The following is a 26067-nucleotide window of genomic DNA, read 5'->3' on the forward strand; positions in this document are numbered from 1 at the left end:
TGTATTTACTTATTTCATTTACTTATTTACTATTTACTCAGATTTTGTTGGCATTCATCACCGTAATCATATTTTCCACCACAGCGCAGTATCATTGACTAAACTCCCTCAGTAATTGGTTTATTAAGTCACGATTAACTGCAATAACCACAAACTTTCCCTGTTCAATCTCGCCTCTGAGCGTCAAGGGAGAAGCATTTTGGTGGCGTTGATCCTCGAGTGTGTAGTAGCAAGTCTGTCTAACGTGTGAGGCCCTTGACACTTCCCTGCCTTCAGTATGAGTAGTTTTGAGAAGAAAGAAGTGTCTGGCTCCATAATAAAAAAGTGGGGGAGTGAATGGACCCCAAAATGCATGAGAATAATGATAATAATAAGTGTGTTAGATGTTTTTTGAAAGATGTTGATTTGATTTGCCAGTAACACCACCCTTATAATGTTGTACTAGAGTGCTCTTAAGATTTCATCATTTTCTTGTCCCTTTTTTTGTACTTCCCTAAATTTTCTCTTTTTTTTTAATTGTTATTCTATTCTTCCTCTTTTCATTCATTGTCTTTCTCTTCCTCACATTTACTTTTGACTTTTCTGTTTTTTTAGTATTTTATTTTGTAATCTTGTTTTAGTACCTATTCTCTCTCTCTCTCTCTCTCTCTCTCTCTCTCTCTCTCTCTCTCTCTCTCTCTCTCTCTCTCTCTCTCTCTCTCTCTCTCTCTCTCTCTCTCTCTCTCTCTCTCTCTCTCTCTCTCTCTCTCTCTCTCTCTCTCTCTCTCTCTCTCTCTCTCTCTCTCTCTAGGCTTGTAGCTTTGCACTAACCCACACTGTGTTTCCTTACCTACCTACTCCCAATGCCTGCCTGCCTGCCTGCCTGCCTGCCTGCCTGTACCTGTAACCTGTTAACCTGCAGCATTGTGGAGAGTAGAAAAAGGTGAGTGGGTGAGTGAGTGAGGGAGTGAGTGAGTGAGTGAATGAGTGTGTTCTTACCCAATTGCATTTTTATGGGATTTGAGTCAAGCTCGTAAAGTTAATTTGTCATATTTATGTTTAAAGAGTGGGTTAGTTAATGAGTGAGTGAATGAGTAGTGCTGTTTATACCCATAGGCACTGTCCACCCCTAAAGCTGCTGAAATAACTGTCCCTTTCTTACCACACCGTGCCAGAAGCGACTGAGAAAAATGTAGAGAAATACAGGTACTTTATAAACACCCACAAGAAAGGGATGAAAAAGAATAGATTTTGCAATTCTTAGCCCTTACAATGTTAACAGGTAGCTTTGGAATAAGAAAACACATCTCAAAGTGGCTGATAATGAAGGAAATATGCATCAGGGAGCAGTGAATGAGTCAGAGTGTGTGTACAAGTGTATGTGACAGTTGTAACATTAGTAAGTGGCTTGGTATCTAGGTCCACATCTGAGTAACCCATAGAGGTGTCATTGGCAGCAGCAGTGAAGTGTCGGGTGGTGATGTTGTCCTAGTAGAGGTGTCATTGGCAGCAGTGAAGTGTTGGGGTAGTAATATTGTCAGTAACTAGTAGAGGTGTCAGCGGCAGGTGTAGTGAAGTGTGGGGGCAGTAATAGATAGCAAGGGCAGTGAAATATTCCAGTGCTAATCTTCCCTCACCCACAGAGAGAACCAGAGCGTGCTGTCAGACGAGGAGGCTCAAGAAGTCGTCCTATTACTCTCCCCCACCGACAAGAATGTGCCCAACCTCCCACACCCCCAGGACACCCCCCTCCCCCAGGAGGCCGCCCCGCCCCCCGTGCCGCCCCACTACACCAAGCCGGGTCAGGGGGATGAGTATGATAGCAACCTTGCCCCACCCTATGACCCAAGTTTGACCTCCCCCCTAAGTCCTGAGGAAGAGCCATCTGAACATGACTCCTCGGAAGGGTCAGGGGCCGGCAGCGAGGCCTTCCAGGTGACGCGAGTGAAGGAGGTGAGTGTGGGGGAGTCTTGGGGGGTGTGGGGGAGTGCAGGGAATGGCTTTTGTGATTTTCTTTCTTTTGGGTTCAAGCTTGAGAAAGTTACATTTAAAAGGAGGTTGGAAGGAAGTGGTTCTCAGATGGATTATGGATGAATGGAACAGACTCAGTAATCAGGTTGTTAGTGCTGAGTCATTAGGGAGTTTTGAGAAGATTAGGCAAATTTATGGATGGGGATGATAGGTAGAAACTGGCAGACAAGTTTCATATAGGGATTGCCACGGGTAGGTCTGATGGCTTCCTGCACCAACCTTGAGTTCTTATATACTACTACTACTACTACTACTACTACTACTACTACTACTACTATTGTTCTTATGTTCTCTCTCTCCTCAGGTGTTAGTGGAGGATGGCGTACACTACTTGGAGGACGGTCATTTCTGGGTGGAGGTTCCCGGCATTCCAGAGGAGGAGGAGGAGGAGGAAGATGATATTACCATTCCCTTCCACCCACCCACCCGTCTCACCTTCTCCACTCAGCCCGTCCAGGTATGTGTGTGTGTTTGTGTGTGTGTGTGATGCTAAGTATACATGAACACCTCCCCACCCCACACCACCCCTCCACTTACCATCCACTCATCCACAGGTATTCAGTACTTACTCCGTCACCGAATATGATCGGAAGAACGACGAGGTGGATCCTGTGGCGGCTAGTGCGGAGTATGAGCTGGAGAAGAGGGTGGAGAAGATGGATGTCTTTCCCGTGGAGATTATCAAAGGTCGGCTGAGTTGTGGGCTTGGTGGTTTGAAGCGTGTGTGTGTGTGTGTGTGTATGTTTGTGTTCATTTGTCTGTCTGATTTTGAAGGTTTGAGTTTAGCTTGTGTTATCCTGTGTTTAGTCTCAAATAGTTATCTTTCTTTCCTCTTCTCTTATCCAAATGCTTCTCTATTAAATATTCTCTCTTAGTTGTACTTTTTAGTGTTTGTAGTGAGTGAGTTTGTGTTTATCCAGGTCAGGTCTTCAGGGTTTGAGTTAGCTTGTGTTGTCTTGTGTTTAGTCTCAAATAGTTATCTTTATTACCCCTTCTCTACCCCTTCTGCCTACGTACCTTTCTCCCTGCCATCGTTAACTAACTTTTCCCATTCCTATCCTCCCTTATCTTCCCTTTCCCTTTCTTTTATTCCTTACAGCATGTCCTTTTCTCTCCATCTAACCTTTTCCCCTTCATCTTTTGTATTCTTTCCTATTCTTTCTTCCCTTTCTCTTCTTTTTCCCTAACCAACCTACATACTCCCTATCTTCCTCTCTTTCCCTCCCTATCTAACCTAACTCAACTTTCTCCCCTCCCATCCCCATCTAACACCCTTCCCTCCTATCTAACCTACCCTCCCCTCATCCTCCTCCCCCACCTCACATCTCGTCCGTCCCCCAGGTGAGGGCGGCCTGGGGCTCAGCATCATTGGTATGGGTGTGGGGGCAGACGCAGGTGTGGAGAAGCTGGGGATCTTCGTCAAGACCATCACACCTGGGGGAGCCACTGAGAAGGATGCCAGGATACAAGTGAATGACCAGGTAAGTGAGGGAGAGGGAGAGGAGTGGGAGAGTGAGAGGGAGAGTGGGAGAGTGGGAGAGTGAGAGAGAGAGGGTGGGAGAGTGAGAGATAGAGGTGAAAGGTACAGAGAGAGTGAGATAGAGAAATAGGGTGGGAGAGAGAGAGAGAGAGAGAGAGAGAGAGAGAGAGAGAGAGAGAGAGAGAGAGAGAGCTTAGGTTAGGTTAGGTTAGGTTAGACTAGGGCTACAAACACTCCCTATAACACACTCTAAATTCACAGCTTAGGTTAGGTTACATTAGGTTACAAGCAATTTAACAATCTCCCTCTCTCAAAAACTGATTGGGTTAGATATCCCTACAAAAACACCCTTTACATTTCTTCAGACTATCAAAATGGACAAGAGTAGGTTAGGTTAGGTTACAAGCAATCTAACCGTTCCTCCCTCAGATCATCGAGGTGGACAGGAAGAGCCTGGTGGGGGTGACGCAGGTCTTCGCGGCTTCTGTGCTAAAGAACACAAGTGGACGCGTGCACTTCCTCATCGGCAGGGAGAAAGACCCAGAGAACAGCGAGGTGGCCCTTCTTATCAAGCAATCCCTTCAGGTAATGCTAGGAGGTGGTGGTGGTGGTGGTGGAGGAGGATGGTTGAGACGTGGCAGAGAGATACAGGGAGGTGGTGGTGGGTGATGTGAGAGCAAGAGACAGGTGGAAGAAGGCTAAGATACCAAAACACTGGTGGTAATGGATGCTTGAGATGTGAAAGAGAAATGCTGGGAGGTGTTGGTGGTGTGTGGAAGAGAGAGAGAGAGAGAGGCAAATGGAAGTGAAGGGGTGATGTATGGAAGGCAGTGAAGGAGGAGAGAAGTGTGGAGGTTTGAGAGATTGGAGAGAGGTGTGTGGAAGGGAAAGGAAAAACAAAGGAAGGAGATAAGATAACCTGAATGAATGAAGGTAACACAAGGAGAAAATGAAGAGTAAGCTAACTTATTATCAACCTCATATACTTTTCTATCCTTTTGCCAACCTCCTATTAACTAAAAAAAAAAAGAATAAAAAAGAAAAAGGAAAATATAAAGAAAAGATGAAGAGAATGAAAGAAAACAGTTCCCATCACTTCTTCACCCTCCCCAAGCTATGTGAAAGAGAGAGAGAAATTAAAACTAACTCCTTTCCGCAGGCTGACCGAGAGAGAGAGGAGAGGCGCCGAGCTTTAGGAGGTCCAGATTACGACCCCCACACAGGACATGGCCTCTATGACACCCTCTCATCCCCATCTGAGGAAAACTCTCGCTCGGAAGACATCCCCGGCGCGCACCACCACCACCACCACCACTACCCAAGCTACATGGACGGCGGAGGGGTGGTGGTGGGATCGCCCCCTACCTCCCCTGACCACACCTCCTCCCCACCCCCAGAAGTGTTTGATCTGGAGGGTGACACATCAGACACCTCCCCAGACAATGACGTTGGGGTGCTCAAGCTGAAACTGAAGGAGGTGGGTGAAGGAATGCAGGAGGTGGTGAAAGAGATGCAGGAGTATTGAGTCGGAAGGTGGATGAAGGAATGAATGAGGTGTCAAGGAGAAGGATGGATAAAGGAAGTGAATAGGAAAGTAGGTGAAGGAATAATTGAGGTGTCAAGAAGGAGGGAGGAAGGATAGATGAAGGAGGTAGTCAGAAGGAAGGAAAGTGAAGGAATATAGGCAACAGAAATGAGGAAGAAAACTTAAGATAATTTTCATTCCAATAGTGCATCAATACTTTCTATCCTGCAAAAAAAAAAAAAAAAAAATACAGGAAGAGAAAGAAAAAGAAATGAAAGATAAAATAAAGATAAGCAGACAAAGCAGATGATAAGGAGGAGGGAGGAGAACAAGGTGAAAGATAGCCGAGGCACTCAGTGGAGGTGCTGGCAGAGGGGACTGGAGGAGTTAAAGTGATCAGTTCTTGTGGTCCCAGTAACTTAAGATCCAGATAAAGTCATAGCATTGTTTCCAGCTCCTTTAAGTATCTCACTCCACCCACTGAACACCTGTCACTGCTAACAGAACAATAATTGAGGAGTTAGAAGTGGTAAAGTGATAATATTGCTTCTGCCTCCTTTGCGTACATCACTCCAGCCATTGAACACCTGTCACTGCTAATAGAACAAGGACTTAAAGTGGTCAATTCTTGTAGTCCCAGTAACGTAAGCTCCTGATAAAGTGATAGCGTTTTTTCTGCCTTGTTCGGGTACTTCAGTCCAGCCGTTAAATACTTGTCACTGCTAATAGAACAATGTAAATCCCTCTCTGTTTAGCCGTCTTTGCAGTTATGCCTGTGTGCTCCTTAGTGCCGCTCTTGTAATGTAGTTAGCTGTTGTACTGTAGAGACCAATTGAAGCTTCAGACATCAGATATAATTAAGAGTTGGTCATCGTTTTTCCCCTTAAATATCCAGGCTATTCTTACATTTCCTTAGACTCAGACCCATGTGATTCTGTGTGACTCATTGTAGTGTTAAGTCAGTAGGTGCCAAGTGTGTACATCCCTAACCTGGCTTTTCTTGCTCTCCTCTCCCTCCCTGCCGTCCCTCGCTCGCCCCACACAGGTGCAGTACAGGAATGCCATTGCTGAGGCTGAGATTACCAAGCTTAAGATGTCGGTAAGTACGTGAATGAGTGAGTGAGTGATAGTTGTATTTTTTTTAAGGTATTTTTTTATGACACTCAATTGACGCTTTTTTTTTTTTTTTTTTTTTTTTTTTTTTTTTAGATCAAATGGATTTATGATTGGGGATGACAGGGAGGAATACTAGATAGGTCCGTCTCATACAGGGACTGCCACGTGTAGGCCTGATGGCTTCTTGCAGCTTCCCTTGTGTTTTTGTGTTCTTATTTCCTTTCTTTTGTTTCCACGCAGTTCTCTTGCCTGCAGTGTTATCTTTTCTGAGTACAACCTTTCCTGTCACTGTATTTGGGTTCTGTCACCTCACACACACTACACATCCCTGCTTTACACTTCTCCCTCTCTCACACACACATTCCCCATTCCTGCCTTACACCTTGCCAGCTATTTGAGTCGTCACCTCACAGACACCACCCTTTCTTACCACACCTCCTTCCCACACACAACACATTCTTACCGAACACACACCCCATTCTTGGCTTACACCTCTCCTTCATTACTCTTACCCACTCCTGCCTCACTCCTGCCTCACTCCTGCTTCCCTCAGCTGCTCGAGATGGAAAAGGTGGTGACGGAAAACACACAGTACACTGCGCAGCTGATGGAGGCGCAGGGCAAGATGGCAGAGCTGGATTCCAAGCTACAGAGTAAGGAGACAGAGGTGGCCACTTATCAGGACATGCTGGAACAGTCTCAGGGGCAGTTCATTGTGCTGGAGAAGAAGTACACCAAGGCCAAGAAGATAATTAAAGGTATGGGGGATGTATGGCTTTGTTTGGCTGACGTGTGGGTGTGTACGGGTGATGGATGTGTCGCTGTGTATGGGCGACATGGCTGTGCTGTGAGTTATTGGGCACTTGTGTGAGGGGTGATGTGTGGCTGTGTTTCAGTGATGTATGGCTGTATTTAGCTGATAGATGTGTAGCTGTGTATGGGTGGCGTGTGGCTGTGTATGGGTGACGTGGCTGTGCTGTGAGCTATGGGGGACCTGTATGTGTGACTTGTGTTCTTTATTGCAGTTTATTGCCATGTAAGGCTGGACGAGGATTTCACTGTGATTTATTTGTTTCTTTACATCTGATGAAAACTCCATGAATTTCCAGCTTCTTTGTTCCTTTAATTCATTTCACAACTCAGAATTTGTTCTCTTGTAATCAACCATAAATTCCAAGTTTTTCCTCTTAGCCTGATGGATTTTCAACATAGAGGAACTTACTATTGACATTTCCACTTGCCAGCACAAGAGTAGTGTCTATACATCAGGGAAATGGGCAAAATAGCTTTATTCATAACCAAAAACACTATAACGTCCATAGTTCATGAATCAGTGTTTGGGTTTGACGCTGGAAGAATGGCAGGCATGTTGATGATGGTGTGCTTAGACTATAGTGTTACTTAGCTCTGTTATGACCCCAGAGTAACAATAATACTAACACTAACCTTTCCTCCCCTCTGTGGCCATTCCCTGCTGTCCTGGTGCCACTGCAGAGTACCAGGGGAGAGAGAGGGACTTCCTGCACCGGGAGGAGTACCACATCACTCAGCTGGAGGACAAGGATTCCCACTACAATGCACTGGTCAAGGCTCTCAAGGATCGGGTCAGTAAAACACACACACACACACACACACACACACACACACACACCACTCCCTAAGCACATCACCTTTCCTTTTACCACAACAGCAGTCAAATTTTCCCTCCTTCCCCCTCCCTTCTCACAGCAACAACAGTAACACCCACACAACCATCACCCTCTCATCTTCCCCACAGGTAATACAACTTGAACATGAACTGACAAAGGCCCAGAAGAGTGCTGGACTCCCTGTACAGGTTCCCACAGACTCCAGCACCCAGCCTGCTTACTGGAACCTTCAGCAGAGTGCCCAGAATGCAGCCATGTCCAAGGTAAGCAAGCAGGCAGGGGCAGGGTGGGGCTGGGAGGAGCAGGGTGATGTGTAAGATGAAACAGCTGGTGTGTGGAGGATTGGAGAAGCTGTAAGTGAAGGTAAAAGGGTGTTAGATACTGCTTAAAGGATCCAAGAGGCTATAGATGAAGGAAAGGTTGGCTGAGTGATGTATACAGGATTCATAGCGGGTTTAAAGGATGGTAAAAGAATGTTAGGTGACGTTAAAGGGATACAAGGCTGTATAAAGGGTATCACATAATGTCTGACGAATTCAAGAGAGCGAGATACGTTAGGTCGAGTGTTGAGGTGTTAGGTTAGGTTATTTATGAATGTGAGAGAGGGACAGAGAAGTTTTGTGGGGAGAGGGAGGGAAGGAAGAGTGATACCCCCACCAATGAGAGCTGTGCGGGGAGGAGACAGGTTCCTGAGGCATTCCAGAACACACACTTCATTATTTTTCGTCCCTCCCATTTGCCTTGTCTTTTCTGTCAGTTGGTGAAAAGCAAGCCAGCCAAAAATGAAAGAAAATGGAGAATTGGACAAAAAAATAAAGGATTAGAGAAAAATACGCCTGCTTTAATATTTTCTCTTCCATTTGTCTCGTCTTTTCATCATGAGTGAACAGAAAGAAAGCAAAGAGAGAATTAGATAAAAAAAAATAATAAAACAGAAGAAAGATTAGAGAAAAACAAACTTTGGATTATAGAAAACAATTATGGAATCAAAAAGAAAGACAAAAACATCTATCTATCTATACACCAAGCTGGCAGTACCACACAGGGCAGCCCAGACAAGGCACCACACACACACACACACACACACACACACACACACACACACACACACACACACACACACACACACACACACACACACACACACACACACACACACACACACACACACACACACACACACACACACACACACACACACACACACACACACTTAGCCCCATTGGCTGCCTGGTGGAAAAAGGATAAAAACAAACTGTGTTATATGAAGAAGTAAAAAAAAAAAAATCGTCATGTTCTGGAATGCCTTGGGACAGTGTTAGTTACCAGTGCATGTGTGACTTAGGGAATGTGTGTCTGGGGCATGGCATAGACCAGGCGTGCATCCATAGCCAGCACCTCTAGTAGTCAATAGAGAGTCACCTACAAACTGTGTCTTTTTGAGTTCATGGCTGAGAAAGGAAACTTGCTTTTTTTGTTCCCTCTATGACATTTTAGTGGATTTTTTTAGTTGTTCCTCCTTTTCGTTCATGTTCTGGACTGGTCGTCTCATTCGGTGGGTGTTGGCGAGGCTTGGTGTTTGTGTTGGAGGTGTGGTGTCAATAAGCAACACCACCACCAAGCCTTGCATGCCACACGCCCACCACAGTGAGGCGGCGGTGTAGAGCAACGGCACACAGCAAAAAAAAAGGTACTAAAAAGAAAAAACGAAGATACAGATGTTCTTTCCTATTAACTTAACCATTTCATCTCCACTGTAAGTCCTCTGATGTGCTGCCTGTCACCCCACAAAACCTGAGAAGTGAAAGATTCTAAGGAAATCAGAGGACACAAGACTGAAGGAGGATGCTAAACACAGTGGAAGGGAGAGCATCACATTATGAGACTTTTGGCCGCGACTGTACATTGCTACCTTAACCTGTGTATCTGACTTTTCAATACTTCACGCCAAAATGACTGAATAATTTAAAAACGGAAGGCACCACGTCACAATCATATGGCAGCAATATGATAAAACCCATCAAAATTCACGTATATATTGGTGCACAAGCCTTTATATAGTACCTGACTTTGCTGTGTGTCTCTGGAATGAACTAGCAAAGGCCTGACACTGGTAGAGGAATGAGGAATGAACAGCACAGAATGGCATTAGATGAAATGAAGGCATTCGTGTGTTTCCTTTGGCATGTTCAACCCCAGCACCTCCCCACTCCCCCAGCACACCACCACCACCACTGTTAGATATGTATAGGGTACTGGACCCCATGGAAAACACTCTCAACACCACCTAAACACCATTCCAACACATGTTCTTCCACACCACACCTTTACAACACCCTGCAAAACACCAACACTACTCCAACACCTGTTCCACCATAGCACACCAACACAACACTTCCAAAACATTACAAAAACACCCCATAAACACCAAAAACACCCTCTAATGTACACCACACCCCCACAACACCAAACACCCCCAGTGCCAAATATCTGAGGCTATGGTATTCTTTGTTGATGTTTTTTTTATACTTCTTTCACTGGTGTATTTATTTTATTGTCAGTTTTTCCCCGCAAGCGACTGTCAGCTGTTTCTTGGGTGAGTGGAGAGATAAGAAACAGTTGTGGCTTGCGGGGGGAAAAGGAGGAAAAAGGAAAGAAACACACTGAGATTTGGGCAGCTTTGTGTTACTACGATCACCAGTCGTTTGCCTGTATTCTGAAATGCTTTGCTCTCTCACCACTACTATTTTCAAGGGCCACAGAGATGACAAGCCAGGTTTTCAAGGGTGTTCCTCCTGTTAATAATACAGACACCATGTTAACCTGTCACTAGAACCATAAAAACACCCGTAAAAACCTGTGAAACTTGAATTATAGTCTTGAAAGTAGTGGAGGTGTGTCGCAGGGGTGTTTCAGAATGCAGTCCATCCTCTCCATGGTTTGACGGGATAAGGTTGTGCATACCGTCATTGGTTTGTCACATGTATTCTTGCTCTCTCAACTGGTCCTATCAGTGATCCATGTTTTGAAGCCTGCCTGCCTCTCATTGGTTGTCTGGTTTGGTAACGTATGTGTGTTTTGGAAAGGTCATCTAATACTAACTTTTTTTTTTTTTCATTGTAAGTTTTAATACGTTTTAATGATTCTTCAGTTAGATTTTATTTTTTAAACTTATTGTATTAGTTTAATCTCTCTCTCTCTCTCTCTCTCTCTCTCTCTCTCTCTCTCTCTCTCTCTCTCTCTCTCTCTCTCTCTCTCTCTCTCTCTCTCTCTCTCTCTCTCTCTCTCTCTCTTCAGTTATATCCTTATCAATTTTTACTCTTATTAACTAACTGCTTGATTATTTCCTATATAACTTGGACCATACACTTTTTATTACACTTTTTATTACCTCCCTTTACGTCACCACTTATGCAATGTTTTCCTCCCCTTGGGTCTTCACTTTTTTGACACTCCTCCACAGTTTGATATGATGATTTACCCTTTGAATTTGTGGTCTTTGTACATTCTTTACCACACCTTTTTGTCCACCGTTCAAGAGAGCAACAGTTGCATACATCCAGTCACTGACCCGTGCTCAGAAACGCTGCTCACTCACCATGGCTATTTTCAAAGGCCACAGAGATGATTAGCCAGGTTCTCAAGAGTGTTTCTCCTGTTAATAACATAGAAATCTCGTTAATCTGTCAGTAGAACTGTAAAAACTATCCTTAAAAATCTGTTTGTTAGTTCAGCGAGAGCCTTTGGAAAGTGGTGGAGGTACTTTCAAGGGCCACTGTGATGATTAGCTGGGTTCTCAAGAGTGTTTCTCCCTTTAATAACATAAAAATCTTGTTAATCTCTCACTAGAACTAAAAATTGCCCTTAAAAACTCATGTGTCACTTCAACAAGAGCCTTTGGAAAGTAGTGGAGGTGTGATGTGTACATGTTTCAGAATAAGGTCCTGTGCCTTCCCGGGTGTTCATCTCTGCCATGGCACAGTGGTGAGGCACTTGCTGGGCTGCCTGAGAGTCCACAGATGCATGGGTTGGAATCCTGGCCTGGGTTTAAGGGTAATGGGTTATGGTTCCCCAAAATGCCAAAAGTTAAGCCTTCATAGGTGCGTGGGATTGTACAATAAAAGAAAATGAATAAAAATAGAAAGACTTAATCATCACTACGGGAAAGAACTAACTTAAATAACAAAAAAAAAGGAATAAATAAATAAAAAAAGATGACAATTAACACTAAAAACATAAAAATGACTTATAAGAAAGAAAAAAATATATATCATGAAAAAAAAAGAATTATCCCCTACAAAAAAAAAAATAAAATAAAATAAATAAATAAATAAATGAATAAATAGATAAAGACAACAATCACTCAGCAAAATATAGTTAGCAGCAACTGGATGTATGTACGTACGTTCCTCGTATCTCACACACACCAAACAAAACCAAACAGAACTTGGTCTTCACGGTGGCAAAGTTTCCATCTAAGCCTTGGTGTTTTGAGTGTCTGGGGGACGGATGGGTGGGTGTGTGGGGTTGTGTTAGGCCAGACTGCTGTGTTAGGTCAGGCTGCTGTATTAGGATGACTCTGTGCTGTGTGTAAGGCAAGGAAAGACAGTTAACGAGTATTCATTAGTCCCTCTGTGTTTGGTGGGCTCCCTCAGTCTCCTGCCAGCTGTGCACAACCTATTTTAGTGAATAACAACTGATGCAGGACTTAAGTGGTGTATTTTATGACTCAGACGAGAGGTGATGAAAACAGTGAAGGGGAAATAGTAAAACCACACACCAGACCAAGAAAGAGACTAGATGAAAACGAAAATGGGAAAAAAAAACAATAAAACAAAAAACACTGAAGATACCAGACCATCAAAGAAATCAGGGAAAACAAAAATAGGAAAAAAATAAATAATAAAAAAAATAAATAAATAAAAAAAAAACACTGAGGATGCTGGAGATTGAGGGAAAAAAACGCCAAACACAGTCAAGACAAGTGAGGCGAATTAACTAACTACTGACTGTCAGGGATGGAATGCATACAGTTTATCCCAGGGTGATCATTCTTCCCCCAGTGTGTAGAATAAGACAGACCATTAACTAACATCATAAGTAACTGTGATAGTGGCTAGTCACTGGTGTGTGGTGGTGATGATGTGTGAGTTTATCTTTTTTATTTCTTATTTATTTATTTATTTATTTATTTATTTCTTTATTTATTTATTTATTTATTCATATCCACAGACGTTTTGATATACAGTGATCCTTTGTTATCCACAGAGGTGAGGTAACAAACACACCCATGGAGACTTAGTGCCCCCATTAACAACACCTCTGAGTGCCCAAAACTGCACATATATGGTTACAAACATTTAATTTGTCAACAAACTAAAAAAAAAAATAATAAATGAGAAAAAAAGTGATGAGCACAGGTAGGCTGCCTCTCATGGGCCTCTCTGTTACTTAGATCCATGGATAATGAAGGATGGCTGTAGGATAGAAGATAAGAAAACATCATTCTGCTCATTGTTTTATTTTAGTACCCAAGAGAGAGAGAGAGAGAGAGAGAGAGAGAGGTGCTTTTTATAGAGTTTTAATGATGGCAATGGTTAGAATATAAATGCATAGGTAGGGCTTTTGAATAAACGACCCCCTTCCCCCTTCCCCCCTTCCCCCATTCATTTTAGTATAACATTCCATGAGTTTGCACTGCTGGTGAAGTTTAGTTAATTCATCATTTGATTTTTACCGAATGGGAGTTGTCTGCCTGATTAATAGAATAGATCTATTTATTTATTTTTTATTTACCATTTATTTTTTCATTATCTTTTTTTTCACACCTGGCATTCGTGTCTTGCGGTTTAGTTAGTTTTGAGTGCCAGGGGAGCTTAAGGTGTGTATTATCTGGTCTTGCTTGTCCATTTGATCATATCTTCCTTCATTTCTTTCTTTGATTCATCCTCCTTTCTTTTCTTCCATCCTTCCATCCTTCTGCCCTTTCTTGAAATTTGTTATCCGGTTTGTCCATTTTATCTCTCTTGTCTTCCTTCCTTCCTTCCTTCATTCATTCTTTCCTTCCTTCCTTCCTTCCATCCATCCTCCCTTTCTTCCTTCCATCCTTCTGTCCTTCCTTGAAATTTGTTATCTTGTTTGATTTGCCCATTTTATCATCTCTTGCCTTTCTCTTTCCTTCCTTCCTTCCTTCCTTCCTTTAATGTGATGAATTGGTCCTGCCTGTCCAAATGCTATACCCATCAACAGTTTGCATTGTTATATTACTGGAGCTGGAAAGGGGCCAGTAAATTATGATATTCTAAATTTATAGTAGTATATAATGTGTGATCTTTATTTCTGGCACTGGAATGGATGCTAAATTTAAGAATATAATGTACTATAAGGTATGTTCTTTTCATTTGTTTATCTCTCTCTTTATCGGCACTGCAATTGGTACTAAATTTCACGGTGTCTTGAATCTGTGTACAAGTGTATAATCTGTAATTTATTTATTCATTTATATTTATTTGATTTTATATATTTGATTATTTTGCACCAACTCTCATTGGCACATCTTTGTAATGATTATTTCTTTATTTATTTGACTTATTTGTGTTCTTCAAGGTACCAGATTTCACTGCACTTTCAGATTATTTATATATTTACTGAATCCGTTGTCTTCTGGTGCCATATTTTACTTATTAATATTGTTTTGTTCACTTTTGACAAGAACTTCATTTCCTTCCCATTTTCTTGAGTCATCTTAAATTTCCTGCCTTATTGAATTTCGTCATTCTTCATCTTTTCTTCCATCTTCGTCTTTTTCTTTCTTCCTCTTTTCTTCTTGCGTGTTCAACCTTCCTGTTTATCTTTATCTTTTGTCTTTTCTCCTTTTATTGGATTTCTTTATAATTCATCTTTTCTCCAATTTGGCTCTTGTTCCTCCCTTTTTTCTTCTGTGTTCAACCTCCCTCTTTCCTTTACTCATTTTTCTTTTTCCTTCTCTCACTTATTCATCTTTTTTTTTATCATTTCCTTCATTCTCACACCATCTAAGTTCACCATCAGTATTTTGGCAAGCATCTTTTCTCCTATCATTGTTTTTCCTTCCTTACTCCCTCTTTTCATGTTTCTCCATATCTTTGTCCCTCCCTATTCATTATTTTCACCATTTCCTTCATCACAACACCTGAACTCATCTTAAAATCCATCATCTTTTCTCCCATCATTGTTTCTCCTTCATTCCTCCCTCTTTTCATCATTCTCCATATCTCTGTCTCTCCCTTCATTATTTTCACCATTTCCTTCATCGTCACAACACCCAAACACACCATCAGCATTTCACCGAGGACTAAAAACCCTTCGTCTTCTCTCCCTTGTTGTGTTGTGTCCTTCCTGTTCCGTTTGGGCCCAGTAGGAGCATAAACACAGCAACCCCCCCTCTAGTACTGGCCCGGCGAGGCACCGCGAGTGCTGACCCAACCCCCTTAGCTCTCCATTAGCCCCACAACAAGAGTTGGCAACCTGATAGACAGAGCTGCCCCTTAGTGTGTGTGTCCTCACCCACAGCCCACTGCCACATACGCACACACACAGACGCACACACTGGAGACAAGGATTTGGTGTAGTTTTCAAATTGAGCTCTTAATCAGTGGGGTGTATTACAAGAGAAAAGAAAAAGGGAAAAAAATTAAAGAAAAATATGAAAGAGAAGGTCTTACTGATGTTGCCACCCTCCAAATAGAAAGCCAAAATGATAATTCAAAATTAGAGGATAAATACGCAAACAGTATATGTAAATTCAGCCAAAGCTGTATCGGTATTTCATGTTAGATGGTGCAATGCAAGCCAGACTCAATCCCGTAAGACCACAGGAGGTAAACAGACACACATGTGGGAGTGTGTTCCTTGTGGGGCTGTCAGACCACAAACCTTGAACTGTTGTGATATTGCAATGCAGGCTTCCAGTACTGGATTGTCATAAAAGCACAGATATTCCTCTCTTTTAGTTTTGATGTAGCTACAAAAATAGAAGTGGCAGTGGCAGGGTGTTGTAGTACTGTAGGCCTCATGCCCGTTGCTGTGTGTCTATGCGTCTTCGTAACACAATTCAGCGTTTCATAAGTGGGAGTGAAAACCTCGCTGTGTGACCCTATTGCTGCCATGCCATTGTGTTAAGCTGTCAGAGGAAACCTGAAATTTCATCTGTGCTGAGAGATTTAGGTGAACTAGATCATAATAAGAAATTTGTCTCCACTAATCACAGACTTGCAGTGGCAGGAATTTTTGTCAGCACATTTCGTTTTAAGTGAAGGAGAACAAGTTGATGTGATTGACTGGCCTCAGACATACTGGTGTGTGTGTATGAAGCAAGACAAACTGTAATGGCGCTGAGAGAAACAAATGTATTGTGTCTTGCGGTGCTGTAGCGTCTTGACTAACACTGTCTGTCTTCCCGCCCCCAGCTTGCTTTAACGTCTTAGCCCCGCACAGCCCGCCACACCCGCCCACACCTACCCACAGCAGCAGCCTTGTGTTACAGTCAGCAGTGCCGCACCCTTACTGCTGCTGCTGCTGTGCTGTGGCGCGTGCTGTGGCTTTGGCGTGCGCCCCAAAGTGCCTTGTTTTTGAAGTCCCTCAATTTGAAGCAGACGCTCTTTGCTTACCGCGAGAATTGTGTTCGATTATTATATTTTTTATCAGCCAACTTGCATCTATTTTGCATACTGGAGGACATTCCATAGTGGCCTGACTTAAGATTATATGGGCATAGTACACAGTCTTCCCTGTCTAGTTTTGTGTTGCTTGTGTAGCGTCATAGCATTAGAAGAAAACGGAAAAAATGTTGTAGGTGTGTGTAGTAACTATTCCCAGGCAGTGTAAAGTGTAGTTGTTTTGCAGACCAGTATAAAAACAATACTGCCAATACAATAGTCATGGATACAAACAGCATTAACGTCTAGTACAGCTAGTGAATAATGTACAAGAAGCTAGAGTGGTGAAAGCAAGCTGCCATAACTACAATGATACCATGTTGATACCCTGTCAAACCTACCTTGTCTTTGTGTACATCTTTGGTAACATGAACTGCAGAGTCCCAACAAACCCACGTGTGCTTACATCAAACACACACACACGGGACGTCACCTCAAGCCACATGTTGCCGGGATGACACGCGGACACCACCGTATATAAAGACCCGAAAAAAAAAAGAGGTGTAAACTGTAGAAATTTGTATAAAATGATATCCCTGACACTGCCCAGTATTGCTTTAGTGTGTATTGGGGAGGGGGAGGGGGAGGAGGTGAGGGAAGGCTAGCTGGTTAACTGGCATACTGGTTAAGTAGCAATCTTTCCACACACCATACCTCCCCAACACACCCCAACCCTTCTCCCTTTCCGCTGACGTGCACCGCTTGCTTGACCCCGTCCTCCCTTCCCCCCAACCCTGCCCCGCCCCGCCCCGCCTGTGTCCGCAGCCCCCCCGCAAGCCTGGCCTGTGCACCATAGACCCGGATATATCAGACACCGACACGTCAGACCCAGGCACGTCGGAGGGGGATAAGGCCAACACTGTCGAGAGAAAGGTAGGTGTGGTGGTGGTGGTGGTGGTGGTGTGTAGTTGTGATGGTGGTATGTTGGTTTGTTGGGGTCTTGTAGTGGTGGTGGTGGTCTTGGTGGCAGTTGTGGTAGTTATAGTAGTAGTAGTAGTAGTTGTAGTAATAGCAGTAGTGGTGGTGGTGGTGGTGGTGTTGATAATATTAAGAGGAAGTTTTGAAGTTAATTGGAAGTTGCAATTGTAAAATCTGTTTCTTTTGATACAGGTAACATTTTTTTATTTCATTTATTTATTACAATGCTATGGTGTTTCTTAATTGGTAATGACACTGATGAGGGAATGAAGGTACTGGCTGTGGCGGTGGTGGTGGTGATGACAGGTGATGATTGAGTGGTGATGGATGCTTGTGGAATTTACCTGGTGGGGTGGAGTGTTAGCATCTTCACCTTCGGCATTAACTGTACATTTATTGTCGCAGCACCACCCCGGCATTCTCCACATTGGTAAGGTGCAGAGGAGTGAGTTGGAGTTGTAATTGTAAAAGTGAAAAAAAAAAGCATTAATAATTTTTTGGTGGCAGAGACTGGGTAGCAAAAGAGACAGATGGGGAAGCTGACAGAGACACGTAGGTTGAAGCAGGAATTGGAAAAACCTCTTATATTTCAGCTCCATGTCTTCATTAATCAATTTGTGGTGGTGGAAGAACTAAGTAGCAAAAAGAGACACATTAGCAAGATGATACAAACACTTAGACTGAAGCAGGAAAGTGAAAAAAAAAAAAAAAAAAAAAAAAAAAAACATATCTGAACTAAACACATATCTGAACTACACATCTTCAGAGAGAGATTAAGATGCCAAATCCAAACACAGTAGATTTGACAGCACTATATACCCTTAACCAGGAATATGAAAACACTCTTAAATTTCAACTGTGCATCAAGAGAGAGAATAACGCCTTTAGTCCAAACATAGGAGACTTATTAGCACTGTATCATCTCAGCCTTAGTTTTCCTGCCACCGAGTCATTGTGTATTGCTTGTGGAAGAGGTAGGATATCGTAGCTGTGGTATTAACAGGAGATAGATGCTGGTATTGTTGTTATTGTTGTTGTTATCACTGCCATTGGTGTTTGTGGTAACGCGACTTGAGTTCTAATCTGCTTCATTGTTCCCCTTGTGTTTGGTGGAAGGTGGGTTGCTTGTTAACACTCAGGATTAATGGTTGTTTGGTCTGGTGGGAAGTGGTGCGTGTGTGTTTGTGTGTGTGAATATTGTGACTGTGAACTATTAAGAGAAAGGACATTTTGAGACAGTAAAGAAGTGGGGAGAGAGAGAGAGAGAGAGAGAGAGAGAGAGAGAGAGAGAGAGAGAGAGAGGCTGAAAGAAAGAGAAAAAAGTGAAATGAGGAAGAATTAAGCTGCTATGAAATTGGAAATGGAGAATGTGTGTGTGTGTGTGTGTGTGTGTGTGTGTGTGTGTGTGTGTGTGTGTGTCCATCCAAGAGGTGCAGCTGGTTCCATGGTCCACAGCTGCCTGTCAAAGAGGAGCTGGACGAGGCTGTACCGCCCCATGAACTGCTTGACGTGTCCGCCAGTCGAGCCAAGGGGGAGCTGGCCTCTCGCGGTGGCCTGGCCAACAGACACCTGCCCTCCCTCAAGAAGACCACCAGCATGAGCAGTGCCAGCAGCCAGGTCAGTGCCACACTCACTGCTATGCTTACAAGATAGAGAACTGTCACTTTCTTGGCAATATTCTTCACCTGGCTTTGTTCTGTGTCTTTGATCTTCTGACCTGTGTCATTTCCTGAGTCTTCCCTCTGATCTGCTCTGACCCTCACCTCCTCTCATCCTGACAGTATCCTCCTCTCATCCTGACAGTATTCTAGGTGATTTTTGTGTCCCTACAGGATAGAGAACCCTCACCTCCTCTCATCCTAAACAGTCTCCTCCTCTTCATGACTTATTTTTACCTCTAATTCTCCAAGCTGTGTTGTTCTACCAGTCTCCTCTGGTCTATCCTAAGCCTCTTTCCCTTACTCCCCAGTTCCCCATTGTTCTTCCAGTCTCTCCCTTATCTCTCCTCTGACCTCTGACCCCTCTTCACTCCACAGTCCACTCCCCCTCCCAGACTGACCTGCCTCCTCACATCCTCACAGGATCAGAGTTTGGATGAGAGCAGCCTGGACGACGACTTGCCAGAAGCCCTGAAGCAGCAGCAGCAGCAGCAGCAACAACAACAGCAGCAACAGCAGCAGCAAGCCTTCCTGCAGCAACACTCAGCAGAGCACCACCACCACCACCACCACCACCAGGAGGACCACAGCAGCAGGAGGTCAGCAGTGATGGCAGCAGACAACCCCCCCCTGCTGCAGGACACCCCCATTACCCACCACCCTCCCACCCATGCCCCTGCCTCATCCCCCAGTAGTGGTGCAGTCCCCCCAACCAAGGCTCCACACCAACCCCCACCCCCTTCCTACTCCCAGGCCATGGGGGGCGTGGCAGGTGTTGGGGGTGTGGCCATGGCCGCACACCTCCCCCCACACCACCACCACCCCACCCCACCCCCACCATACCATCCACCCCCAGCACAACAGTTCCCACAGCCCCCTAGACAGCCTCTCATGCCCCCACACCCTCTCAGCCAGTCCACCCCCCGGGGCAGTGGGGTCTTTGAGGGTGCTGCTCCCCCCCCACCCCATGACTCCCGCCCTGAGATCCCATACCGCCACCCGCCCCCCGTGGCACGCGTCCTGCCAGTGAACAGGGCCGAGATATCAGAATCTTCGAGTCTAGCAGCTCACCTGGCCAGCCGCACCCCACAGCAGCACAGCCTCGCCGAGCAGCTCAAGGCTCTGCTGGCCGAGAGGTGAGGCACACACACGCACACTCACGCACACCACACCCACACACTTGTATACATCTTACAATTACATGCATAACTCTTGTCACACACACACACACACACACACACACACACACACACACACACACACACACACACACACACACACACACACACACACACACACACACACACACACACACACCAGGCTGAGAAATCCCAAACAAAGAAGCCAAAGCAAGAGTTTTAATAATTGATGAGGCAGAGACTTATGTGCAGTTAAAACACCATTTTTCTTGTAAACTTGTCAACAAAAAAAATATGTAGACAAATTTTGCTTTACTGATATTTGTAGGAATGAAAAGAGAAACATATTTGAGGGCAAGGAAGGAAGAAAGGAGAAAAAATATGGGAGAGGAAAGTAGATGAGAAAACTTATGAGACAGGAAAGGAGAAACAAAGAAAAGTATGAGGAAGGAAAAGAAAAATGAGAGAGGAAATGAGTAAAAAAAATTTTGGAAGAAAAAGGAATTAAAAAATTAGAGGAGAGAAAGAGGAAGAACAGTAAAAGAAAAAAAAGAAAGAAAAAGAAAAAAAAATCAAGCTAAGAACACCTGCATTATAATTCTCGCCTGTGTTCACCTGACATTACTTTTCCTCACCTGTTTTTACATTGAGTCACTTTACCCACAATGCAGTGAGGCGGTGTACAGGTGTGGCCCGTGGCTGCCCAAACAAGCACAGGTAACCCAATCCCAGAGCACCCATTCCCTCCCCATTCCCTCCTGTTCCCTCCCATTCCTTGCTCCCCACCACTAGAACCCCTCCATCCCTCCCACCCTCCCTTTATTTGCATCTGATTCCCCTTCCCGTGAATTATCTGCATGTGTGGGTGTTTGTATGTTTCTGGGGTGTGTCTTGTTGTGTTGTGGGACCTTGCACTCTGAAACACTTCTACGCCACACCTCCACTACTTTCCAAAGGCTCCGGTTGAAGTGACACGGGTTTTCAGGGACGTTTTTTTATAGTTCCAGCAACAGATGAACAAGATTTCTACATTATTAACAGGAGAAACACCCTTGAGAACCCGGCTAATCGTTTCTGTGGCCTTTGAAAATAGTCGCGGTGAAAGAGCAAAGTGTTTCTGAATTTGGACTAGTGTCATGATTTGAAACGAGTGACTTGCCTGGGGATTTTGGCCTTTCAGATATGGAGTGATGGATTGAGGTGTGGAGTGTCCAGGGAATGGCTTTGGAGTGTGTGGAATGCTTGGAGAAATGGTGGAATGTCTGATAAGTGTGTGTGTGTGTGTGTGTGTTATTTACCTTGTTACAGTATACATGGCCAGAGCTATTTAGATGTGGCCATGTTTCTGTATCTGTATTTATCCATTCTTTCTCTCTTTTGATGTATTTGCCTTGCCTTTTGTTATATTTTCCTCTTGTGCATCCATTTACTTTGTTGTAGTTGCAGTGTAAACCTTCTATTGTGTTTCTGTCTGTGTATCTGTATTTATCCATCCTTTCCCTCTTTTGATATATTTGCCTTCCCTTTGTTACCTTTTCCTCTTGTGCATCCATTTACTTTGTTGTAGTTGCAGTGTAAAGCTACAGTGTTATGTTTCTGTATCTTTATTTACCAGTCTTTCCTTCTTGATGTATTTGCCTCGTCTCTGTTTATCTCTTCCTCTTGTGCATCCATTTACTTTGTTGTAGTTGCAGTGTAAACCTTCAATATTATGTTCCTGTTTGTTTGTTTTCTGTATTTATTCTATTTTCTCCATCAATGTAGACTCCTTGTACTGTTCATTTTTTCATCTTATGTATTGCTATTATGTAGACATCTATGGCAAAGTAGTTTCTGTTATTGCAAACCTCTTCCCTATCCCACCAGTTTCTGTGTTCCCCATCAGACATCCAGCCTCATTCTGTCTCTGTAATACTAGATTCTTCCCACCTTTGTCTGTGTGTATGTGTATGTGTGTGTGGGATAGATGAGTATGTATCCCAAGTCACAATAAAGACCTCATCCTCTCCCTGATCTAGTGTAAATAGCATCCCTGCCTCTCCCTTCTCCTGCCCTGAGCCCTCAACCACCCTGTAAACACTCCCTCTTGAACCTCACCTGCCCCTGTAAATATCTGTAGTGGCTCCCCAGTGGCCAGACTCGTGTAAATACAGCACTGTCAGCCATCCCAAGGCGCAGGGTGTGTTGTGTGTGTCTGCTGTCCGCACACCACACACGCACCACGCCACCCCTTCATGAGCACATCCAGAAGGGAATGTTGCACTTAAATTAAACCCTTGCAAATCATTGTCCCTGTGATAAAGAAAGTGATGACTGCTGCAAAACTATCCCTGTGATAAAGAAATGACTGAAATTAAAGGAGAGAGAGAGAGAGAGAGAGAGAGATAAAATAATGATCAGTGTTGATGGTAATGTTGATTCACTGCACATTGATTCAGCATGCACTCCACATCTACTTGTCTCACACCCCCTGATGAGTGGCTCCAGCACACACTCTCTGCTTCCTGTGTGCCAGCGAGTAGCAAGATTCTCTGGTGTACATAGTGTGTGTGGCAAGGATTCATACAGTTATCCCAGTAGTGTTTGGACTCATACAGGAGGCAGCTGGTTGTGGCAGTGAGTTATGTGTCAGCTGGATGGGATAACACCTAGGTATGTTTTGTATGGGGACTGCCATGTGTAGGCTTGATGGCTTCTTGCTGCTTCCTCATTTTATGTTCTTACTCGTAAGTATTATCAAGCCACTGCACCTGTCACGTTTGAGAACCTTCACTCAGAACATTGCCAAAAGTTGCAGCCAATTGCCACAACCATTTGCCTCTTGTCACTGTGCATAGTGTTTGTACAGAACAAGGGAGGGAAGGGAGGAGGAGGAGGAGGTCTTACTTTCCTCTCCTTCCTTCCCTCCCAAGAGTTTCCAATAATCTCTGAACTTGGGGAGTAGAGTGAAAGCAAACACTAGAGAAGGATCTTGCCCATTTGATTTGTATGGTGTGCCGCTGGGCAAGACTGTCATCTCACAAGTTTTCCTGCCGTGTGGTGAAAACCTTCCCGAGTGACTGAGTGATGAGTCTGGAACTGTGTGGCATTCAATCTGCGGAGGACCTTGCCTTTGTTGTGTTGATAAAGCTTTTCTGTCAACTTAAATGTCTGATATAACTTAAACTCATAAATTGTTAAGGTCTCCAGTTTCATAAATTTTTCATATAAACACTGGTATAAAAGTTAGGAGTCTTAAATATTTATGTGTGTATGTGTGCGTGTGTGTGTCAGGTGTGTTCTCTGCATACCAGTGTTTCAAGATGTCACCACGCTGTCACCTCCTCCTTGAATATTGATCTCCTCTCACCCTTGAATTACTGCTACTACTGCTACTACTACTACTACTACTACTACTACTACTACTACTACTACTACTACTACTACTGGCCCTTTATCTCTTTCCCCTTGCCTTTTTCATACAGTGCCCTTTCTTCACGCACTGTTACTGTTTCCTTGCCTTGCCCTCCCAAACAAGTACACAGCCTCTCTCCTGCACCACACGCCCACAACTTACTACTACTGCAGCCCCTTTGTCTCTTTCTCCTTGGCTTGCCCCCCCCCAAAAAAAAAACAAGTATACAGCCTCTCTCCTGCACCACACGCCCACAACTGCATCGCCTCACTCACCACAGCATTGGTAACGGCAGGGAGGTGGAGGGAGAGGGGCCCTCCCCACGCCTGGACCGCGACGTCAGCCCCAGCAAGCGTTCCCCCACTAGCCTGATGGAAGATGTGCGGCAGGCAGTCATGCATGCGGACGTCTCTTGTGAGTGTGCCTTTGTGTTTTGGTGATGGCGTGTGTGTGTGTGTGTGTGATGGTGTCTTGGTCCTATTCTGCCAGCACACAGCTACAGTCATATCAGTGCTGTGTCTGGTAGGAAAGGAATATTTGGTAGGTGTGTGTGCTTATGATTGAGAATTTACAGGTTTCTTGTAAAGGTTGTGATGAAAGCTGGCAGGAAGTAAGGGGAACAAGTCATAAATGTTGTGTGTGTGTGTGTGTGTGTGTGTGTGTGATGAGTTAGGAGTGAAATATGGCAGATGCCTCTAATGGTGTGGAGTTGTGTTACCTGACCAACCAGGAGCACTAACAGCAGGACTAATAACAGGTGCTGCACAGGTCTGGGACACACTCAGGCCAGCCTGAGTTTTGAAAGAAGGAAGCTGTTATTAATTCTTAGATCATTGGAGCTTTCTAGTGAATGCATTACACTGCAAAGTTGGTCTGTAATTGTGCTTTGTTGATTAAATTATTAGTATTTTTTACTCTACAAGAGATATTTGATTCTTTGCTTTTTGAATTAGAGTAGCGGTAGAGTTGTTCAGTTTTCAGTGCCTCTGCCTCCAGTCAGGAGTCAAATATGATACAATATACTTTGAGTAATTTCTGCTTTCTTTATTCATGACTTTAATTATTTTATTGTTATTGTCAATAATATATATTTTACTGTTTACCAGGAAGTAAAAAGTCAAGTAACATAACATAATACTTATTTCTCCACTACAAGTCATGTAAATATCATAATTTCTAAACAGTTCCTGGTAAACAGTCTCATATTGCTTGTTTGCTGTTTTGTTTGCATTGAGGGAGAGAAGAGCCTTCACCGCCACCACCACTACCACCACCACCACCTCCTGCACCTCCCCACCCTGTCATCCCCACTCACTGTCTTCCTCCCCTGAACTGAGAAACACCCCAGCCCTGGTGCCATGCCTGCATGACCCTGGCAGCAGTGTGTAGTGTAGTGACAGTGTGGCTCCCCCCCTCCCCCCACCACCCGTGCCCCTGAGCCCTCCGTAACACTGCTCCCTTCATTACTTTGTAGCCTCAGTAGGACCCTTGTGGCTGCTCTCACTCTTGTTGTGTAGTTGTGGTAACCCTTCCCTGTAAAGTACTGTGTTGTTTGTAGGAATACTCTTCTAGCATAAGTAGTGAATCCTGTAAGATTACTTTTTGCTGTAGGATATTGGAGGATTTCAAAATGCCTGAAACTACAGTATGGCTCAGTACAGTTTTAGTATCTGCCACCAGATGTCACCCTTGTACTCAAAATTCATATTTGTTAGCATACATAGTGTTATCGACTGACCAAATATTTAACTGTTGGAGGCGGTCAGTTTGGAATCAGAGTTGTTCGGTGATGGCGACAGGAACAAGTGTGACTTGCAGCTGGGAGATTGGTTCACACTGCCCCTGCACTGTACACTTGGATCAAGGATACATGCTTGTCTGAGTGCTGGGGCGTCATAGGAGCATCGCGCAGCATTGTGGGAACTCAGATATAGTAGTTCCAGCAATGATGGACGTCTTTCTGGCACCAACAGCCATGACAGAGTCCTGATGCATTAAGGAAGCAGCAGTGTTCCCCAAGCTGCTTGGTGACAGACATACTGGAAGGTGACCCAGTGTCAGGTGGTCAGTGTGAGGACTCGTTCATTAAGGTTTTATATTAGTGCACAATACTGTAGACTTCCACGTGGTCATGAGTACTGATTGAAACATCTTATTATTCAAAATTAGCTTTAAGTAATCATTCAGCACACAAGTCTGGTCTGCACTACTCTCAGTTCAGGACAGTGCCACTGGTGAGCCCTGGAGGGACAGGACAGGGTCAGATTGGCCATCTCATGTAGGAACAAAACGTTATACCAACACATGCCAGATTAGTCAGGCTCCCAGCCTCAATGCTGGAGATGCCACAGGAGGGGACAGGATAGCTCTGAGTCTGCACATGTTGGGTGCAGCAGTGAGGCAAACACAGATCCTTCCCGGTGTGTACTTTCACTTCTCACTTAACTTGATACAGAATAGTTTTGGAATTTTCTTGCTTCTG

The 26067-nt window shown here is 44.1% G+C and overlaps 1 protein-coding gene across 20 annotated transcripts in view; it reads left to right on the plus strand.

Moving 5' to 3' along the window:
- Nucleotides 1-26067, plus strand: part of LOC135095009 (uncharacterized) — a 51881-nt gene that overhangs the window by 16473 nt on the left and 9341 nt on the right. For 6 of the 20 annotated variants that reach the window (XM_063995604.1, XM_063995603.1, XM_063995614.1 and 3 more), the window contains 15 exons: nt 902-922; nt 1623-1932; nt 2315-2467; nt 2565-2697; nt 3352-3491; nt 3920-4075; nt 4650-4967; nt 6061-6114; nt 6685-6889; nt 7626-7735; nt 7909-8043; nt 17242-17349; nt 18850-19011; nt 19476-20188; nt 23866-23999. In XM_063995604.1, coding sequence (XP_063851674.1) covers nt 902-922; nt 1623-1932; nt 2315-2467; nt 2565-2697; nt 3352-3491; nt 3920-4075; nt 4650-4967; nt 6061-6114; nt 6685-6889; nt 7626-7735; nt 7909-8043; nt 17242-17349; nt 18850-19011; nt 19476-20188; nt 23866-23999 — 2852 coding nt within the window. The remainder of the gene's footprint in view (nt 1-901; nt 923-1622; nt 1933-2314; nt 2468-2564; nt 2698-3351; nt 3492-3919; nt 4076-4649; nt 4968-6060; nt 6115-6684; nt 6890-7625; nt 7736-7908; nt 8044-17241; nt 17350-18849; nt 19012-19475; nt 20189-23865; nt 24000-26067) is intronic. The other 14 variants (XM_063995606.1, XM_063995611.1, XM_063995612.1 and 11 more) reach the window with 8 other exon arrangements.

This window comes from Scylla paramamosain, chromosome 47 (genome assembly GCF_035594125.1).
Source record: "Scylla paramamosain isolate STU-SP2022 chromosome 47, ASM3559412v1, whole genome shotgun sequence".
Taxonomy (NCBI): domain Eukaryota; kingdom Metazoa; phylum Arthropoda; class Malacostraca; order Decapoda; family Portunidae; genus Scylla; species Scylla paramamosain.